Source organism: Anabas testudineus, chromosome 15 (genome assembly GCF_900324465.2).
Source record: "Anabas testudineus chromosome 15, fAnaTes1.2, whole genome shotgun sequence".
NCBI lineage: Eukaryota > Metazoa > Chordata > Actinopteri > Anabantiformes > Anabantidae > Anabas > Anabas testudineus.
The window spans coordinates 18,908,158-18,928,880 of NC_046624.1; the positions used below are offsets into that span (position 1 = coordinate 18,908,158).

At 38.8% G+C, this 20,723-nt stretch overlaps 1 protein-coding gene across 2 annotated transcripts in view; it reads left to right on the forward strand.

Moving 5' to 3' along the window:
• nckap1 (NCK-associated protein 1) overlaps window positions 1-19,016 on the forward strand; it is a 27,135-nt gene extending 8,119 nt beyond the window's left edge. Inside the window, exons 2-31 of one of the 2 annotated variants that reach the window (XM_026354315.1) lie at window positions 3,600-3,710; window positions 6,155-6,241; window positions 6,329-6,385; window positions 6,876-7,018; window positions 7,111-7,201; window positions 7,575-7,712; window positions 7,888-7,936; window positions 8,026-8,182; window positions 8,385-8,441; window positions 8,752-8,848; window positions 9,326-9,432; window positions 9,598-9,730; window positions 9,900-9,981; window positions 10,100-10,158; window positions 10,390-10,535; window positions 10,700-10,832; window positions 10,987-11,106; window positions 11,446-11,585; window positions 11,922-12,053; window positions 12,415-12,633; window positions 13,308-13,438; window positions 13,647-13,744; window positions 13,864-13,957; window positions 14,129-14,211; window positions 14,359-14,439; window positions 14,548-14,641; window positions 14,740-14,856; window positions 16,119-16,228; window positions 16,632-16,721; window positions 16,894-19,016. In XM_026354315.1, coding sequence (XP_026210100.1) covers window positions 3,600-3,710; window positions 6,155-6,241; window positions 6,329-6,385; window positions 6,876-7,018; window positions 7,111-7,201; window positions 7,575-7,712; window positions 7,888-7,936; window positions 8,026-8,182; window positions 8,385-8,441; window positions 8,752-8,848; window positions 9,326-9,432; window positions 9,598-9,730; window positions 9,900-9,981; window positions 10,100-10,158; window positions 10,390-10,535; window positions 10,700-10,832; window positions 10,987-11,106; window positions 11,446-11,585; window positions 11,922-12,053; window positions 12,415-12,633; window positions 13,308-13,438; window positions 13,647-13,744; window positions 13,864-13,957; window positions 14,129-14,211; window positions 14,359-14,439; window positions 14,548-14,641; window positions 14,740-14,856; window positions 16,119-16,228; window positions 16,632-16,721; window positions 16,894-17,010 — 3,273 coding nt within the window. In that variant the 3' untranslated portion in view covers window positions 17,011-19,016. Of the gene's footprint in view, window positions 1-3,599; window positions 3,711-6,148; window positions 6,242-6,328; window positions 6,386-6,875; window positions 7,019-7,110; window positions 7,202-7,574; window positions 7,713-7,887; window positions 7,937-8,025; window positions 8,183-8,384; window positions 8,442-8,751; window positions 8,849-9,325; window positions 9,433-9,597; window positions 9,731-9,899; window positions 9,982-10,099; window positions 10,159-10,389; window positions 10,536-10,699; window positions 10,833-10,986; window positions 11,107-11,445; window positions 11,586-11,921; window positions 12,054-12,414; window positions 12,634-13,307; window positions 13,439-13,646; window positions 13,745-13,863; window positions 13,958-14,128; window positions 14,212-14,358; window positions 14,440-14,547; window positions 14,642-14,739; window positions 14,857-16,118; window positions 16,229-16,631; window positions 16,722-16,893 lie in introns of both variants that reach the window. The other variant, XM_026354314.1, reaches the window with a different exon arrangement.
• Window positions 19,017-20,723: the final 1,707 nt, after the last annotated feature.

A 20,723-nucleotide genomic window follows, 5' to 3' on the forward strand; every position in this document is an offset into this window, starting at 1 on the left:
GGACCCTTTAAAGAGCTCAGCTGTTAATTGCAACCCGGAGTGGGGAAACGATGGTGGAGGCGAGACTAAGGTCTGTTCTGGTATCCATGCAACAGCTCCCTTACTCCTCCCTGAACACTACTGATTCTCAGCTTTTTTCCCATGCCCTCTCCCTTCATTCACTGCACTCCTCCTGCCATCCATCCTTCCATCAGCCCCCACCCAAACCCAGTCAGCCAGCTTATTGCACTAGTCACCACCAGCACTAATGGACAATACCATGTCATACAGATTTGATCTGTGAAGCTAAGAAAAAAGCTAGCTAGTTTTGTTCTTCATCTCTAGCAAAATAATGAATAATAAAAATCTAGTTGAGGCCAAGTTAAGATGAGTTAATAGCGTGACTGTATCTACAAATAGGTCTTTAGTAATTGCTAGTACAATAGAAACAGTTGTGAAGGATCTGTTTGGAGATTTTGCATGTTTTAGCCCATTAATTAAACTGTTGTTTGTCAACTTGTTAATTGCTTGTATATATATCTCTTTGTCAGAATCAAGTCACTGTCACCTTTAAGTCAGTGATGACAGTGAGTTAAAAACTTGATTTCAAGTGTTTGTGAGAATTTCTATTATTTTGCATTATGTCAGCTCCTGTACAGTGTCAGAAAATCTAACCAGACTGACAAAATAGAATTTTGGTTGGTTTTTGCACTATGAAACATGTAGGTAGCTTTCCTACAAATCTTGGATGTTGGAACTTCCTACAGTCATTTGAACACACCAGCAAGTAAGTAAATAAATCAGTTAAGTTTCTAGAGCAGGCATTGCTAATAATAATTTATAAACTAGGCAAATTATTTATCAATGCAGACTGTACATAAGTATTCAGATTTTAAATGTTGATTTTACCTTCAGATTTACATTTGGGCTAAAACATGGAAAACACTTAGTTTCAACATACCAATGTAATTTAGTAATCAGTGTTTTTTTGTTTGTTTTATTTTTGTTTTGTTTTTTCCACAGTTGCGTGGTGTGAATCAAATGGTAACTACTTTTTAGTAGAGACCAGTCTGTTGTGTAGGGCACAGCTAGTGGTGTGTTGCCATCAGAAGAGAACACGGCTTGGGCTTTTGCGGTTGCATGGATTTCACAGTCACATCTTGAATCCTTGTTTCTCATTTTACATGGTTAAAATTCAGTCTGCCTCTCACACACCAACAGATTTCCTTTGTCCAGTAGCTGTTGAATAAACAGAATGACAAGGACGATGAGCTTTGACGGCTCTCAAATGTGGAAATCTGGCCAGGTGTGAGAGAAGTGGGCACAAGGAAACAAGCTGAGACTCAAGGTCCAGTCTGTGTCATTGATGGGTTTTGAAATCATGTTGGTGTTGTGTGTTTTTTTTGTGTCAAACCCTTTAAGTGTCTGAGTGTTTTGTGTCGAGATCCTGCAGTTGTGGATGTGTTTTAGACGCAGCTCTACAAGAGCTCAGCATGCCTGTATCTGGTGTTTGTAGCGAGTGAACTAGCTGAAGCTTACAGACTAAACAGAACTGACATTTGGGTCAGTAGGTAGCATGATTTTATTTTGCTCAGAGTAGTCTCTCCTTTTTTTCTGTTAGGATAATATTTACAGTGGATTTAATGTATTTGTCACGTGCACCATTTTGCATCCCATGTTGAGTTGGAGGAGATGCAACGTGGTAGAAGTTGCTGATCAGTGTTTTACATTTAAACTTGCTAGTAAACCAGCAACATCCACAGAAGTAGCTTTAGTTTAAATGTCAACTAGTCGTAGCTAGTGTGTAAATTCAAAGGTTGATGACATGAGAACAGTGTTGCATTGATCTCTGTGGGTTAAAGCTGTCCACGTCTGTTGCACTGACCACACCCATTGTGAGTAGTGTGGTGTAATACACTTGGGACCACAATGCAAAATAGAACTGCTTATCAGCTTTGCCTGTGAAAATCTCAAGAAGAGCAGATTTTTCAGGGTGTGTATCATCATATTTTAATACCTGGGCTGTCAGTTACCTACTGTGCTTGTGTGAACTAGCATGCGTTGCTGTTTTGTGGTTTCATTTTGTACTGGCGGAGGCTGGAAACGTTTCAGTGCCATGCAAACTGAAATCCAGGGTTATGGTTGTGGTGCTGTTTTAAGCCTGTTGGTTCATTAGCTGTGGTTTGTTATTGCAGATGAAACATTACATTGCAGATAATACATTACATTTGTAGCATAGCTATGTGTTGTAGAATTCATCTGACTTCATGTTACTTTTATGGTTCTTCTCAATGTGTGCCACCACTTTCTAAATCTAAACCTTCACCACGAGGAACTGAATCCTCAGAACGGTCAGGCTTCTAGGATTGTTCCTCTGCGTTGGCAGCAAACAAACAAACTTTAAACATCCACTTAATTTATGGCACATGCATGAACCACATCTTCCTCATCATTCACTACTACATTACCCATAATGCATGAGCGCTGTTGCTTCCTGCCAGAGACGAGGCATTCAGGCAGATTCAGCAACATCTGAAGATGAATAGATGAGAATATTAATAAGAGAAAAGCAACTGTGCAGGTTTAGGGACATGATTAAAATATTGCTGCTCTGCAGAAAATTCAGCTAATGTAGGCACAGACAGCAGGGGACATACTGAGGAAGGACTTTCTCTCTGACCACTTATCTGTCTCTTTTCTCTGCCATTTCTCCTGAGTCATTTCTCACTTGACCTCTGTGTGTGACCCTTTTAATTTAATCTCCCCTTTTTTCCATTTCTCTACCATTTCTTTCTTTCTCTGTGTATTTCTGTCTCTCTCGTTTCATTGAGTGCCGTCTTCACTCCACCCATCCATCACTCTGCCTGTCATGCAGCGGCTCTAACCAGTGATGGCTCAGAGATGCAGTTTGAATCTGAAACCCTTTCATTACCCGTTGCACCCTCAGTGGTTCTCAGCCTTTCTGCGTTGTGGACAACTTCTGATAAAGCACAACTTTTACTGGTCGACATTTCTGGACACACTATATCTTCAGACACTAAACATGTATTAAAAACTTCAAGTCTCCATAGAGAAGATTAAAACACACACAGCACTATTTGTATTTGACATAATTCTGTTATCTAGTATCTAGTTTAGCAAACTAATGTTTCCACAGCTCAGCAGTTGAGAGCCACTGATCAAATCAGGCTATTGCTTAGTCTTTTGCAACAGTCGAACCTGGTTTATCCAGACATGAAAACAACATACTCACAAATAGTATAATTGGAAAATCTACCCTGCTGATATTTTCATGATATGTGCAAATTAGACACATGCACATGTCACTGTGTTTTCATGTCTTGAATACACCTCTGGTCTTCGCTAATTGTCAGTATTTCATTCACCTGAACCCCATTCATAAATCCTGGGCCAGGATAAACCAGATTTCACTGTAAGCACTAAATGTTTCCCTGGTGATGACCACACATCTAACATGCCTGACCATGAAGAAAGTAACTGTTAGAATAATCAGTAATGTTTAAACAAACAGTAAACAGCTTAGGTATTTCAGTAGCAGCGGTGTACTTGACATATTTTTATCTGCCTCTCCACTTATTTTCCTCTCCCTTTCTTTCCAGGCATGTGGCGATCCCAAGGCTAAGCCCTCCTATCTGGTTGATAAGAACCTGGAATCTGCAGTTAAATTTATCGTCAGGAAGTTTCCTGCTGTGGAGACTCGCAATAATAACGTAAGTACGCCTGCACGTTTGCTTCCTGTTTGCCAGTGTGGCATAGAGAGGAAGACGACGAGTTTGTTAACTGGTGTGGTTGATATTTTCTTCTTCAGGTGAGCAGGTACTTGGAAAATTGTCACTGTTGTTTATAGTTTGGGTTCGTCAGCTACACTGAAAGGTCTAGGGCTAACTTGGCTAATTATGCAGCAGTCGCAAACAAGTAATTTTTTGGAGGCTCAAAAATAAGTAGCATTATAAAGCACAAAGTGATGTGTATGTTTTCAGTTTTTCAAGAGATTTTACTTCTGCTGGGATTGATCTCTTGGATAGATTTTTAAAAAAGGAGTGGACAGATGTTCTTAGGCGGCCCATCCAAGTAAAGTGTATTTGTATGAAACATTGATTTAGTTTGACCCGGCCAACAATTCAAAATCTGAAAGTATTAAATACTTGAACAATAGAACAGCAAATTGGCACATTGATAAGATTTTTCCTTTACGTTTTCTGGTAGATTTGATTGAAATATCACTTAAACCATCAGTCAAATGTCAAATTATTTTATTACTTTTGTTTATTATACCAGCTATGATTCAGTTTTAAAATAATTGTAGCCAGTAGCCAATCACAGTTTCCTCTTGTGACTGAATTAATGATGATAAATCAAGTGCATAAATGTCAATATGCCCCACGTACCCCTGAACTGTCATGCTTGTGATATGATTTAATAAGACTGTGAATCTAGCTATGTGTGTGTCTTTGTGTGTGTGGAGTGAACTAAATGGAGTCATTGCTCATTTATTTATTTATTTATTTTCTTTCAGCTTTACCTGTTAGCTTAGCTCATAGCTTCTGGCCCATGTGTCATGTAGTAAACAGTGTGTGAAAATGATTGTGTGTGTGTGTGTGTGTGTGTGTGTTTCTAGCTAACTGCTTTATTTATTATAACTGTGCAGAAATCGTCTCTTACGTTGTTTTTCTGCTTTGTTTCTGTGTTTTTGGTTGTGTTTTGCATGCTAAACTTGGCTTATTCCGGACTTGTGCTTTTTGGTAAGTTTTGTATCTAAGTTTCTGTAACTTTTATATTTTAGTTTTATGTATCTAAGTTTTGTAATGATGCAATTTTTGTACCTGTATTTGAAGCTGTTTTGAAGTGTGTTTTGCTTTGCTCCGCTTTCTCTTCCTCTGCTGACATTATTTTAAGTTTCTCCTTCATCCACTGAGTGACTGTTTGGCTGGTTGACTGGCTGATAGTTGGTTAGATAGCTTGATGACTGACTGACTGGCTGGTTGCTTGAATGACAGGCTGCCTGCACTGAGGAGCGTTAAATGGCACATATACTAATCAGCAGGTTTACTCAATTACCACGTTTTAATGATGGTTGATAAATGTCAAGGCAGGTCTGAGGACATTTTTCTGCTATAAATCCAGCAGAAAGGTAAATTACTAATTTTTAATAAAAATAACTTATTAAAATAAAACCCAATGCTATTATAATGTTCAAACACTCATCTGTTTCACGTTATTTCAACTCCTTGGTGCAGCAGCAGTGTCCCACACCTTTCCTACACTGGTCATTTCTTACACTTTTTCCACTTTACCCAGTAGATCAGCTCTGATTTAGATTCAGTTCTGACTTTAAAAGCACTTTAAGTTTAATTTATGTAAAATCAGCTTCAGTTATTTTTAAAAGAAAATGCTTCTTACTGACAAGATAGAAGGTTTTATTTGCTTTTAAACTTGTGTTTACATATATATAAGCTTGTTATAAAATAAGAGAAAGGTTGTGTGAACATCTTTTACAATTAAATTTATTTTCACAGCATCAGCTTTTTCAGCTTAAATTTTCCAGACATCAACAAGCACAAAAAATGTTTTTCTTTTTAGTGCTTCTGTTGATTTTCCCATCTTATGTATACCGTAAAAAGTTTGATTTATAGAAAAGTATAACGTGCTGCTGGATGGGCTGTCCGGCTTTGCTTCGACATTTGAATTCTACTTTTGGTCAAACATTTTTATTGAAAGTTATTTGGATTTTTTTTCCAAACATAATGATTTGTTTGTTAAAAAGTAGGGAAAACAATTTAAATCTGAATGTATCTGTATGTATTTAACAAAGACAAAATATACAGCAAATATTCAGATACAGTAAAGGAAATGTTCTGCCAAAGTAAAATTACTAGAGAGAGATAGGTGGGTTTAATTAACATATTTATGGAGATATTAAGTGTTAAGGTCAAGTCTGAGTCTTGAGTTGGTAAATTTAATGCAGCACTTACAAAGTGGGAAAGTTAAATATTTGGTTAATACATGTAACATCTGCATGGACCTATAAAATGCAAAGAAGAGATGCATTAAATGGTAAAAGTAGAGTAACCTGGGTTTGCTGATATATTTAAGGTGATTTCCTGTTGCTGCTGATTTTTCATGACATGTGTACTCTGCTGGGTTACAGCAACAGCTGGCTCAGCTGCAGAAGGAGAAGTCAGAGATTCTGAAGAACCTGGCTCTCTACTATTTTACCTTTGTGGATGTGATGGAATTCAAGGTGAGAAAACACACACATGCTAACACAGTCGAGTGTCTATGGTGTTGACTCCAACAGATGTATTTACTGTGTGTGTGTTATGAACAGGACCATGTTTGTGAGCTGCTGAACACTATTGATGCCTGCCAAGTCTTCTTTGATATTGTAAGTATCAATACCCAGTGGTGGTATCAATATTAATTCATGTAGTTAAAACAATTTAGAAACCTACAGCAGCACAAGGAAACACTACAGTTTCTGATCATTATTATATCACCAGCTTTTGTTCTCAGCTATCTGACTTTAAAAGTGTGTGTGTTTGTGTGTGAGGGTTCTGACAGTATCTGACCATGTAACAGGCAGTTTGGAAAAATCGATAACCCACTTTGTGTCTTTTGGTCCTTGTTCATTGGATGTTTGGCCTGAGATTGGAGGAGCGCTTGATTTGATGCAGTGGGTCTCCTCACTAATACAAACATATTAGTGAGGAGACAAAGATACAAAGAATTGCTGGTACTTAAGGAGGTTACATGTTGATCTGTAAACCTTTAATCATGCAGCCATGACGCTTCCTCTCAATACATAAAGATTGATGATATGAAAGTAAATATAATCTGCATTAAAAATTATGTTTTGCCTTTATTTCTCCTGCCAGACGGTGAACTTTGACCTCACCAAGAACTACCTGGACCTGGTGGTGACTTACACTACTCTGATGATAATACTGTCTCGCATAGAGGAGAGGAAAGCCATCATAGGACTGTACAACTACGCCCACGAGATGACACATGGAGCCAGGTGAGTGAAATACTCACAAGTCAATGAGAGAAACGCACGTTAAGTTGAAAGTTAAAACAAGGCTCTGTGGTCTCTGCTGATTCACAACGTAGTGACCGGGAGTACCCCAGGCTTGGCCAGATGATTGTGGATTACGAAAACCCTCTGAAGAAGATGATGGAGGAGTTTGTTCCGCATGGAAAGGTAATGTCTAGTAGTAAAATATGGTAGTGTACAAACGCTATGTGAGATTATTCAGAGTTCTTAGCTTTTACAGTAGTTGTGCTTGTTTCCAGTATGTTGTTCCACATGTTCAGCATATTTAATCTTTTTTATCGGGACACTAACTAACACTGACACTGCAGTTATTGCTGTCATAACCTTCTGGGACATTGAGATAAATAATAGTGATGCGTGGTGATCCACACTGAAGGGCAGAAATCCAAGTTCACATTCATCAACATTTGACAAAAATGCTTGTGAATTCCTCTTATTAGTCAGAAACCTGCCACTGTGCTGTTTGTAGTGTTGAAGTTTAATTCAGTGGCTTATCTCTCTCCTGCTGTCTTGTCTCCAGTCCCTGTCAGATGCATTGGTCAGTCTTCAGATGGTCTATCCCAGGAGGAATCTGTCTGCTGACCAGTGGAGGAACGCCCAGCTGCTCTCTCTCATCTCGGCCCCCTCCACCATGCTCAATCCTGCACAGTCAGACACTGTTAGTATGAAAAGGATCACACTGAAATGGTTGAGATTATGTAGTAAATGTATATTTTGCTTCAATATTCATTCGCCAGAAAATGTAAAGCCTTAAAGACCACGCCTCTTGATATAACTTATCTCTATTTTAGTAATTGTTCACTTATATCTGAAGCTCTTTTATCTGTCTTTAGATGCCGTGTGAATATCTGTCACTGGACACAATGGAGAAGTGGATTGTTTGTAAGTACTGTGTCAGGGCCTGGTCATATGAATTGGTTCTCAGTTGTTCAGATGTCTTATTCACGTGTCCCTCTCTGTTTAATCTCCAGTTGGTTTCATCCTGTGTCATTCGGTGCTGAACAGCGACGCAGCAGCGTTGTCATTGTGGAAACTGGCTCTGCAGAGCTCCACCTGCCTCTGTCTGTTCAGGGATGAAGTTTTCCACATCCACAAGGCTGCAGAGGACCTGTTTGTGAACATCAGAGGGTAAGACCTCTAGAAAACTGGAGTGAAATAATGAAAGTTTGGTTGATTAATTATTAAATAAATCTCATGTTAACTGAATATATTTAGGTTTGTCACACACTAATGTTTGACTGCCCTACATTAAGCCATTTTCTCATATAGCAGATAACTTTCCTACAAACTGGATAATTCAAATACGAATTCTTTCTTATTTTTTTTCCAGGTACAACAAACGCATCAATGATATCAGGGAGTGCAAAGAACAGGCCTTGTCTCATGCGTACGTAGAGTCGCACACAGACAAATCACCTTCTCCTCCTCTTTATCCCTTTTCAGTTGTTTCCTGTTTTATCCTCCTGTGCCTCCCCACTTTGTCTCATATCTGCTTTTATCCTTATTACTTATTCTGTATTCCCCTTTCATCTCTCCATTCTTCTGCCATCACTGTCATCTGCTCATTTTTTATTTTATTTTATTTTTTTGTCCTCTTACAGGATTGTCCTAAAAGTGTCAAAATACTGTTTTTATCATGATGCATGTGTGGTTTGGCGCTCTGCTCTGACTTTCTCCGTCTGTCTGAAAATCTGCAGAGGCTCCATGCACAGAGAGAGACGCAAGTTCCTCAGATCGGCTCTGAAGGAGCTGGCTACTGTTTTAGCCGATCAGCCTGGACTACTAGGTCCTAAGGTAATAAAAAATAACACAAAACAGCAGCAGCTTAATTATCTGAGATTCAGTTTTAAAGAAGATGTTCATTGAAGAGTTTCTTTCAAAAAACAGATCAATTCAGAAGGGAACTGAGAAAACAATTCTAGAAAAGCATATATGTGATGTGGCTCTGCAGACACATTAGATATATAGTAGGCAATGGTTCTGCAAAAACATCTTTAAGCAATGCTCCATAAATATCTCAACTTGCATTATTAACAGATTTTACCATTTTAAAAACTTGTGTAAATGTCTCTTGCCAGAAGCAGACCTTCCTAAATCTATTACAGGATTAATTTCTAAGCCAGGCTCACTGTAAACATTTTCCATATTTAGTTCAGAGACTCTGAGGGTACAGTTTCTGCCAGATGCTCTTGTTAATTTATCTTAGAATTATTAATCTTCTGAATTTCCCCATTTTTTTGAAAACCTACCTCTCTCTCTGTGTCCTCTTAGGCCTTATTTGTCTTCATGGCATTGTCGTTTGCCCGTGATGAGATCATTTGGCTACTTCGCCACGCAGACAACATTCAGAAGAAAAACACAGATGACTTCATAGACAAGTATGCACACGTACACCTGCAGAAAAATTCTGCACCAATAATGCACATTTACATCTGTTGCCAGCCGATGCTGCTTTATTTCAATTTTATTTTCCAGTGTAGTTTCTCTGTGACGCTTTAGATTTCGGTCTGATGTTTTTGTACGTGTGTTTTTGTGTTTTGCAGACACATAGCAGAGTTGATCTTCTACATGGAGGAGCTCAGAGCTCATGTCAGAAAGTACGGACCTGTGATGCAGCGATACTATGTCCAGTACCTGTCTGGGTTTGATGCTGTGGTGCTGAATGAACTGGTGCAGGTATAAACACACAGCACAGAATAGAGCACTACTACAGCATAATATAACTTAAACTAAACTAATATACTATACTTGGTTAAAAACAGAATCTAGACTTTACGTAGAGACAGTTTTTCTCACTGCTCTTTCTAATCTCTATTCTGTTCTGTTCTGTCTTTCTATGTTATAGAACCTGTCCGTGTGTCCAGAGGATGAATCTATAATCATGTCTTCATTCGTCAACACTATGACCTCTCTCAGCGTCAAACAAGGTAACCTGTCACTTTATGGTAGAGTATAAAGCCAATTCATGGTTTCTGTGTGTCCTCAAGTGTTGTAATTGCTGTAGTGTTGTAATGATGATGTGAATTGCTATGTTTTTGTTTCCAGTGGAGGATGGAGAGGTGTTTGACTTCAGGGGCATGAGACTGGACTGGTTCAGACTGCAGGTATCCATTAACATTCCTAAAGTTCCTCCATGTTGCACTGGAGGAACACTCAGGACTACTGAAATAGTTTTTACAGTCAGTGTTTTCCAGTAGATATCTAGGTCGTACTGCTTGATAAAGAAAATATACTAACATACACTTAGTTGGTGTAACTGACCACAGTAAACCTTTGTCTCCATATTTCCTTTATGTTCTCTTTATACTTATTTTTCTTTGTTTTCCTTTCCGTAGGCCTACACCAGCGTCTCTAAAGCCAGTCTTGGTATAGCTGACCACAAGGAGCTTGGTAAAATGATGAATACCATCATCTTCCACACAAAGATGGTGGATTCTCTCGTGGACATGCTGGTGGAGACATCAGACCTGTCTATTTTCTGGTGAGACACACATTGAGATACAGTCATTTGTATAATCAGTCATTATGATTTACATATGTAGGTGTGCTTTATGTAGATGAACAGAGCCATGAAGTGTTCTTCAGATTTTTAAATATATTTTATTTACAGTAAATAACTTTTCCTGTGTTTCTGTGTGGGTGCAGCTTCTACAGCCGTGCATTCGAAAAGATGTTCCAGCAGTGCCTGGAGCTTCCCTCCCAAAGCCGACACTCCATCTGCTTTCCTCTGCTCTGCACACACTTCATGTCCTGTACACATGAGCTCTGCCCTGAGGAGGTACACACACACACACACACACAGTTACAGTCGTACACTTCTGTTAATACAGATAAGAAACCCCAAATCAAAAAAGTTTTATTCATCTAGCCCAATTTTCAAACATGCTAAATGTTGTTTGTCTTTCTGTGTTTTGTTTTTTCTTCTTCCATAGCGTCACCACATAGGCGACCGAAGCCTGTCATTGTGCAACATGTTCCTGGACGAGATGGCCAAACAGGCCAGAAACCTGATCACTGACATCTGCACTGAACAATGTACACTCAGTGACCAGGTAGGACCGTGCACACAAAGCAGCGAGTTTTAGTGCTGCTTTTGCACAATACACCCAGCTAATGTAAGGCTGCAGCCAGCAACTGATTAGCTTAGCTTAGCTGAAGAAAATCCCCCTCTCAGAACCTCCGATGCTAATTAATTAACATATTGAAACTTATGTGTTTAATGTGTAGACCTAAAGGGTTCTTATGCTAAAACAACACATTCTACACAAAAGCAAACCTGGACACTTTAATACTTTTATACTCAGTTTACATAAAGCTACCGTTCTACCAATTAAATCGGTCTTTGTCAGCTGCTCATCTGTCGTCTTCTCTTTCTCCACTTCCTGCTGTAGCTGCTTCCTAAGCACTGTGCGAAAACCATCAGCCAGGCTGTGAACAAGAAGAGCAAGAAGGCGACGGGGAAGAAAGGCGAGCCAGAAAGAGAGAAACCTGGAGTGGAGAGCATGAGGAAGAACAGACTACTGGTTACCAAGTTAGTCTCTTTATATTTCTGTTAATAAATCATTACTATTGTTTTCAAATGATATATTTATATTTTTTAGTTGTTGAGTCCAACATTAACATCACGTCTGTCTTTGTTCTTATATATTCTGGCACAAACTGCTCATATTGTTACTGTATTGCTATTGTTGTACCAATGGTTTCCACTTAATAAGAGAAGAGCTGTTTACATTGTCACATCTCTAACGCCTCCATGTTTAGTCCTCTTATTATGTTCTGCTTTGTTTATTGTTGGTTTTTCTCTATTGTATTCTGTTTATTAGAACTTTCATTTTATATAACTTCTGTTTTCTTTTTGTTCTCCCAGTCTGGATAAACTCCACACCGCCCTGTCTGAACTCTGCTTCTCCATCAATTATGTTCCCAACCTGGTGGTCTGGGAGCACACGTTCACACCCAGAGAGTACCTCACTTCACACCTGGAGATCCGATTTACCAAGTAAACAGACGAGCTAAAAATTATCTTTAATGACCATCTTGTTCAGTTTAGCATTTAATCCACCTTTTAAGTTAATTATTAGATGTTTTGCTCTGGCTGGAACATGTAGACTGTCTTCGACTTTCTTTCTCAGTTTGTCAGTGGTTTTAAAAGCAGATTAATTTGCTTTTTAATAGCTTGTTAGTGTCAAGTAAAATGAATTTGAATTGTTCAGTGTTTGTGCATTTAAAAAATACGTCCTCTACGGGTTGATGATAATAAAGATTTATTTTTAAATCTTGCGTAGATGTTTAGGGGGATATTACATTTTTTAACACCATCGTGATATGTTTTATTTGTCTCTATCTTTTTCCGTCTTTAGGTCCATCGTGGGCATGACCATGTACAACCAGGCTACCCAGGAGATAGCCAAGCCCAGCGAGCTGCTGACCAGTGTTCGGGCATACATGACAGTGCTGCAGTCCATAGAGAACTACGTCACCATCGACATCACCCGGGTCTTCAACAACGTACTCCTGCAGCAGACGCAGCACCTGGACAGCCACGGGGAACCCACCATCACCAGTCTCTACACAAACTGGTACGTTTGCTCGAGCACCATGATCTGAATTCAGACAGATGTCGCACCGTAATGAGGGATAAAAGTGTGATTATCACTGGGATAAAATACATTTCCTAAAAACATATGTGGAATCAGGCTTTCAGATTATATTTGTACAGGCTCATGCAGTTAAAAATTTCTGATCTGATGTTGCAGAAGCTTTCTTAGAGTCTGTTAATGGATTGCCAGGAGTTATTTTCACTATATTACAGCTTCTAATAAAACATGCAATCAATAATTTTTTGTGCCCTGCCAAAGGAAATGGCTTTTATTGTTACATGTCTTTTGTTCCTGCAGGAAATACTATTACCACACAAACATCAAAATGCCAAACCTCTTCTATTACAGCCCAGAAACTGCAGGATTGTTGTTCTTTCATTTGTTATTAAAGTTCAGGGCATTGTATTTTTCTTCTCTTTGATTTGGGGGTAAATTAAGTGGTGTACTTTTACAGAAATGTTTATTAATGTTCACTGTCGACTTGAAAATAAGACGAGGAGGACGTGTCGTTCTATCAAGCAGTAGTTCACTGAGTCTTCTGAAAATTGGATTTACTTTTACTTTTAGCATTGTTGAGATTTCTAATATGGACTCAGGAACAGACGTGCTCCTGTAACGTGTGATGATAAAGTATTTTGTGTGTGTGTGTGCAGGTATTTGGAGACGTTGCTCCGACAGGTCAGTAACGGACACATCGCCTACTTCCCCGCCATGAAGGCGTTCGTCAACCTGCCCACTGAGAACGAATTGACTTTTAATGCTGAGGAGTACTCCGACATCTCTGGTACAAACAAGCAGACCTTTCACTCATAGAAACAAACTGAATCTTCTCACTGTGTAGAGGCTAGTTCTGTTCCAACAGCTCTTCTCCACAATAATACACATTTCCACTCAAATCCATGTCCATACCTAGACGGTTTAGAGATGCAGGGTTTGACTGATTATATGCTGAATTGAACTTGCTGTAATTATTTGCATGTGTTATTTCACAGAGATGCGATCTCTTTCTGAGCTGCTGGGGCCGTACGGGATGAAGTTCCTCAGTGAGAGTCTGATGTGGCACATCTCATCACAAGTCGCTGAGCTGAAGGTACAAGGACAGCCACAGTGAATACTCACATGTGATGAGTCATTTTCATTATGTCAAATACAACGTATTAAACATGAACTCAACATAGTGATTGAAGCTAAATCTTTGTCTACATGTAGAAACTGGTGGTGGAGAACATGGAGGTTTTGACCCAGATGAGGACAAGCTTCGACAAACCGGACCACATGGCCGCGCTCTTCAAGAAACTCACATGTAATCACAAACGCACACACATCCAAGCTTGTTGTCGTTGAAAGTCTGTGTGTGCATTTTCTTTTGTTAAACCTTTGTGAACACTTGTGCTTGTTTTAGTGGAATATAATTTAGTTTAATGACTTGATAACCAATTAGTGAGACATATATAAATATTCTTTCTGTTTTCAGCTGTGGACAGTGTACTGAAGAGAATGACCATCATTGGAGTGATCTTGAGCTTCCGCTCCCTCGCTCAAGAGGCTCTTAGAGATGTATGACTCACACCCAACACATTTATTCAGTTGTAATAGATGTAGACAAATTCATTAATTCTTCTGCTCATGAAGATTAATATTTATCCATATTTTGAAGATTTCCTGCAGAGTGCTGATGCTGCATCACTCTTTGTATCTCTCCAGGTTCTATCCTGTCACATTCCTTTCCTCGTCAGTTCTGTGGAGGATTTCAAAGACCACATTCCACGAGAGACAGACATGAAGGTAAAATCCACTCACAGACATGTAAGAATAAAATAACCCCTGGACATGTTGTCAGTGTTCTAATCTTCTCCCTCTCCTTGTGTTTACGTGAATATTCTGGGTTTGTAGGTGGCCATGAATGTGTACGAGCTGTCGTCAGCAGCAGGTTTACCCTGTGAGATCGACCCCGCTCTGGTGGTGGCTCTGTCCTCACAAAAAAGCGGTATGACACACACACACACACACACACACACACACACTGAATTCAGCTTCCACACATCCCATCTCCAAATGACAATTTGTATGTGTGTATGTGTGCAGAGAACATCAGTCCAGAGGAGGAGTATAAGATCGCCTGTCTGCTGATGGTGTTTGTGGCTGTTTCATTGCCAACGCTGGCGAGCAATGTGATGTCACAGTACAGTCCCGCCATTGAAGGTAGGAAACCAAGCTGCTGTTGTTATGTTTCACATAAAAAGTGTTGGTCACCCAGAATAAGTCAATTCTAGTTTTGGTTAGGCAGGTAATGGTTTAGTCTGTAAAATGCTGTCATGGTGCCCTGAAGCGGAAGAAGATCTTCATCTTGTTTGGTCCGATCAGCTTTACGTAACTAAGCAGCTTAGAGGTAATTCTTGTTGAGAAAAAATATCAATATAATCACTCACTTGATATTAGACCACACAGTGCAACTACAGTACAACAAGCACTTTTTAGACAGAATTCCTTTTAAAAAATAAAAAATACGTTCCTCAACCGGGGTGATTTTTCCAGTTTCGCACATTTACACCTCTGCCATTACCTCTCAACGTGACTTACAGGAGGGTCAGCATAAAACTATTTGAAAACGTTATGTGCTGTGGGTGTTGTTTGGTATAATCAGATATTACACAAAAACATTTCCCCCCATTTTAAATAAAAGAAAAAAAGAATTTCATCCCATGTTGCATCAATGAACCAGTTCAGAGCCGAAGAGCAGCACAGAACAAAAGCTAAATTACTGCTTCAGCAGCATTAGACTTCTGTATTCTAATGAGATTGCCCTCCTGCCCTCAGATTGATTCACTTGTGTGCATACGAGCTATATCATCGAGTCGAGTATATCATCACCGTCATTACTCATACTGTTTTTAAGATGGAAGTATTAATATATTTTATAAGTCAGTGTGAGCCGTTGAACCTTGTTTCATATATTTAAGTAAAAAGATTTGTTCAGTTAAATAAACCTGACATTTAGTACAATAGAGACACAGTTGTTACTGTAGTTGAATGAGGCTTTTGAAAAGGCATCAAAGAGACGTGTCACTCATGGACGAATTATCAAGACACCGCCTCTTAACAACCTTGAAATGAAAGGTGCCGTTGTCGATAAGGGACATTTGAAAAGGATAATGAGTTGTAATGGGCTTCACCATTGTTGGTATGCAGACAGCATATTGGCCAGCAATTGGTTTTCCAGCTGCGCGTCTCAGTCAGCAGTCACGCTAACCATCCTGTCAATGTACATGCACGTGTTTATTCACATACTTATTTCATACATCTGTCTTAATATTAAATAAAATACTTATTTTTAACACTTTAATTTCTGCGTCAATGAGGATTCTCTGCTTTGAACGTTTTAAAAGAGCCACACACACTTTAATTCTGGTGATGTCTTTTTGTTCTTCCTCTTATTTACTGTGTGGGTTTGCTGCCCCCTGCAGGACATTGTAACAACATCCACTGCCTGGCTAAAGCAATCAACCAGATTGCTGCTGCTCTCTTCACCATCCACAAGGGAAGCATAGAGGACCGCCTGAAAGAGTTCCTGGCTGTAAGACAAACACTTGATTGAATCTTTGTTTTTGCTTTAACAATCCATATCTACATTACGGTCCTTGTCTTCGTCTAGATTAAGCATTGACGCCTCCAGTCCCACATGGAGAAACATAAAGACTTTAGTGCCTTCTTATTTACTCAATCTTATGAATTTTGATGCTGTACCACAAAGTTCTGCTGCTCCATTAATTATTATTATTTTGAATCATATTTACATAAAGGTATTTGATTTACGGTTTATTTTGCACCAGGATACTATCTTGTCTAACCACTTGTGCTGTGTCACACTGTATGTTACTGTCTCTGTGCTACATGAAACAACACGCCCCTACTGTTTTGACATAGAGGAAATATCTGCTTAGCCACAGCTGAACACGTCCTTCTGTTTTTCTCTGTAGTTGGCCTCATCCAGCCTGTTGAAAATCGGCCAGGAGACGGATAAGATGACAACACGTAACAGAGAATCTGTCTATCTGCTGCTGGACATGGTGAGAGGAAAAAAAAACAACAATACAGAAATTACATGACGTCATGTGTTACGATGGTACATTTGTGTTGCTTAGTAGAAAGCAGCAGGTTATCAGTGGAATGAAACGAGAACACAGTAGTTATGTAGTAATGTGATCTAACAGTTGGACTGTGCTGCTGTTCGTGTTGCAGATCGTGCAGGAGTCTCCCTTCCTGACCATGGACCTGCTGGAGTCCTGTTTCCCCTATGTCCTGCTGCGAAACGCCTACCACGCCGTCTATAAACAGAGCATCAGCGCTAACGCATAGATGCACAGTAAACACACAGCAAATGCCCATCATGCTGTTTACCATTAGAGCATTAGCGCTTCTACAGCAACAACAACAACAAATACATACTAACAGCAAACACTAAAGACAAACTAAACACACTAAACTATGTGTACGATGCCTCAACGTACTATACTGACAACACGGGCACAAAAATGCTGACACTACTTACAGAACAAATACACTAAACGCCAAAAGAACTCAGAAAAACAGCAATTAATTGCACAAAAATGACACTAAAACATTGAAATTTGACAAATATGAGCAGAAACACACAGATACACACTAGCTGGATGAAATTGGGGGATCAGTGTCTTTATTTTAATCATTGTACTTTTTTCATGATGTTGCCAGGGACCATAACCATAGCAACACATAATAAACCATATGTTTGGTTGGTATAAAAGAACAAAAATATAAATATATAGTATATATATAGTTGAACCTAAACTATTCTTTGTTTTGTTTTGTTTTTTTCGATGAGAGATTTGAGATTTTTAGAGGCCAGCTGACATCTTCTATGTGGTGATGGATTTGGATGCTTACTTTTTGGGAATGCAAATGGTTCTGATGTGATGTGGGTTTTCTTCTTTTGCTTTTATCGAGGAGGACGGGCCAAGGATTCCTCTGTTCATAATAAAAGACATGTTGCTTGTTAATGTTTACACATATATTTACATGCAGACAGACATACACACTAATCTTCCATCACTTCATAGTGAACACACACAAACAAACTTGTATAACATGGTGATGTTTTCTTTCTTTTTTTCTAGCTAGTCGTAACATGAACCTTTTGTGGGTGAAGACATAATATCTGTATTCTACTTTGATGTGAACTGAACTCGTCTGTTTTTAATGTTCATGTTTTTGTTATTTTTATGACGACGACAATGATGATGATGATTTGCCAAATGTGTTGACACTAAAAATTGTGTATCAGGGCTTGGAAGTGGTGGAGTGTTTGGGTATTAATGGGTGGAATGCCGTTTTTAAGTGTTTGGACGATTCTGGAAACGACCGCCTGTTTCGGTGGCAGCTCGGTTAACAGAAGGGGTTAAACGAGAACCTTTTACAGTGGGAACAAACTTAAAATGCTGGTGTCCCATCCTGCTATCGAAGACCCTCAGTGCACCTGCAAAAATCCCCCTCAATTGTTCAACTCACCTGAATAAGTAAAGCTCTTCTAGAAATTAACAAACCAGTAGAAACATAATTTCAAGTTTTAGCAGCTTCTGGATTTAAAAGTTTTTCATCTTTACTGGGGGATTTTTTAGTTTTGTCTGCATTGAATTTTTACATTCTGGTAGAGCGACTGAAGCAGCTTCATCTACACTCTGTGGGTAGACAAACGTGGTAGTACTTAACAATAATAGAAACAACTAAAGTAAACTTAACAGATGACGGTGAAACTGTAAAACGACATTAAATCCTAAATTCTGGTGTCTGGTCAAAGTTTACAAAACCTGCAATAAGAGTAGAAATAGTGGACTTGTAAACAGTTCAAGGGTCATCGTCCAGCATCTTTTAGGACAGACGACATCTTTTACTACGTGCAGTCGGAGGATTATTTTTATTTTCTTTGTTTTTCTCAATCAAGGCGCAGCAAGGGCTACATAATGAGACACCGACAGACCCCATGCTCCCTTTGTGCCAGCCCTCTGCTAAAGTATTAGTATCCAGTCTCTGTCTCCAGGCTCATACTGCATACTACTCTGGACTGTACTTTAATCGAGGACTGTTTAAAGTTAAAATTGAGACACAGTTACAAAGTGCATGTAGCAGGAAACATCACTTGGATCACGTCTGTTTCTACCGAGTAGTGTGCTTTGTGAACCCGTGAGGACAGATCCGTGGACACATTCTGCCATTTGATGTGGAATGGTTGCTGTTTCCTTTCTAAACTTTTATTTTTATGTCTCTGATTCCACCGTGTAACTTAAATGATATGAATAAAATAAACTTTAGGGCTGTGTCACACCTAAGATGTAAGTCTGTGATGGTGGTTCGTGCAAATGACCTGGGCTGAGATGACATGAGATAAGATGAAGTGAAAACAGGTGAGTGGTCAAACTTTATTTGTGCAGGCCAATGTTTTATTGGTGATGGTTGTACAGGTGTGGTTGACTCATCTCAGGACAGAATTTAATTCTAGTTTAGTATAAAAATGTTGTATGTATTTTAATATTTTCTCCTGTCTGCTGCAGACGTGAGTTAAAACACGTTTCTACATGTGACTGCAGGCTGTATTTTAAATATATATATGAACTAAAATATGGATTTTGTAGGAGGTAGTTCAGTATATTGTGCAGTTTAAATGTCACCATTGTCAAATTTGAGCTGCAGAGGATCGTCGGCTCTCAATAAGTTGGAGTCAATTATTTTTTTCAAATATTATTAAATTAATTTGTTAGCTATATTAAGCGTTATTGTTCTTTACTCCTGAAAAATACAGACACCAGTTCTAAACCCGTATGACTAGGGAAGAGGAATAAATGTAAACAAGTTGCAATTGAAATGGTTAAATGTTATTTTACTAAATGCAGAGATGAATTTAAGGATCTGACAAAGCTGAACATACACTGTACCTGTGTGTATTATAACATGATGAAGTATCGTTTCAGGTCATTTTAAGGTGTTAAATCTTTGCCCATTTTTTAATTTAACTGTCCTAAAAGGCGACTGAGGCTCTGACTGAGCCTGCACATTTACATTTGCAGCAGCCATGATGAGTTGTTTCATACAAAAGCCAGCAGAGGACACCCAAAGGAAACTAACACGCAGTGCCGGGATGAAGGAGAATCAAATCTGTGGACGTGTGTAATTCTTTATTGTTTACAAAATCAAGGTTGACTTTCTATTGCTGTGACAAGAAGCTGCAGACAGAGATTAACAGACAGGAAGAAACTTTAAAAACATGAATCCTCTCAGCAGTTCATCTGTTAATGCTTCAGTTAACAATGTTTTCTCATCCAGTCCAGTTTAGAAACAGTAGAACCTGTGCTGATGAACCGTAAACTCTTTTTTAGTTGTGTAGCTGCAGAGCCGTCTGCTCAGTGATAATTAGAAAACTTCACAGTAGAAGCTAAGGTGTGTCTGCAACACTGGTTGACTGAACATGTCACCACCTCCTGTTAGACGTCTGTTTTAAAAATAGAAAACTATACTAAAAACTACGTGTATTACTTATTGTAGTACTTTGTAGCTTTGGCTACAGTTTGTTTTACATGTTCTGTTGTGCACGTGCAGATTTCCTTCATACAGGGACCTTTACTGCAAACTGGAGGCTGAAATAACCAAAAGAAAACTGTTAATTAATGCAGAAGGTGAGTAGAACTGAAATGAGAACCCCTCATATACTTGATGATCTACTATATACTGTGATTATAGCTTCTAAAATATAAGGATTTGCTGATGTCTGTTATGTATCGTCAACAGAATTTGGAGTTTTACACAGTGAACGTTGGGAAATTTTAGGTGTTTTTGTTCTTAAATTTTTTTTTTTTTATCTACTAATTGATTTCAAGCCTTAAAATCTTTAAAAGAGTTTTTTTGTTAAATACTCAGAAAGCCATTTATACATAAACTCCACACAACGTAGACAGAATTTGGTCTGAACATTTAGCTGATTTGTATTTTGACACACACGGTGCAAAGTCAGACGTGTTCTCACATGGGAAATAACTGAGGGG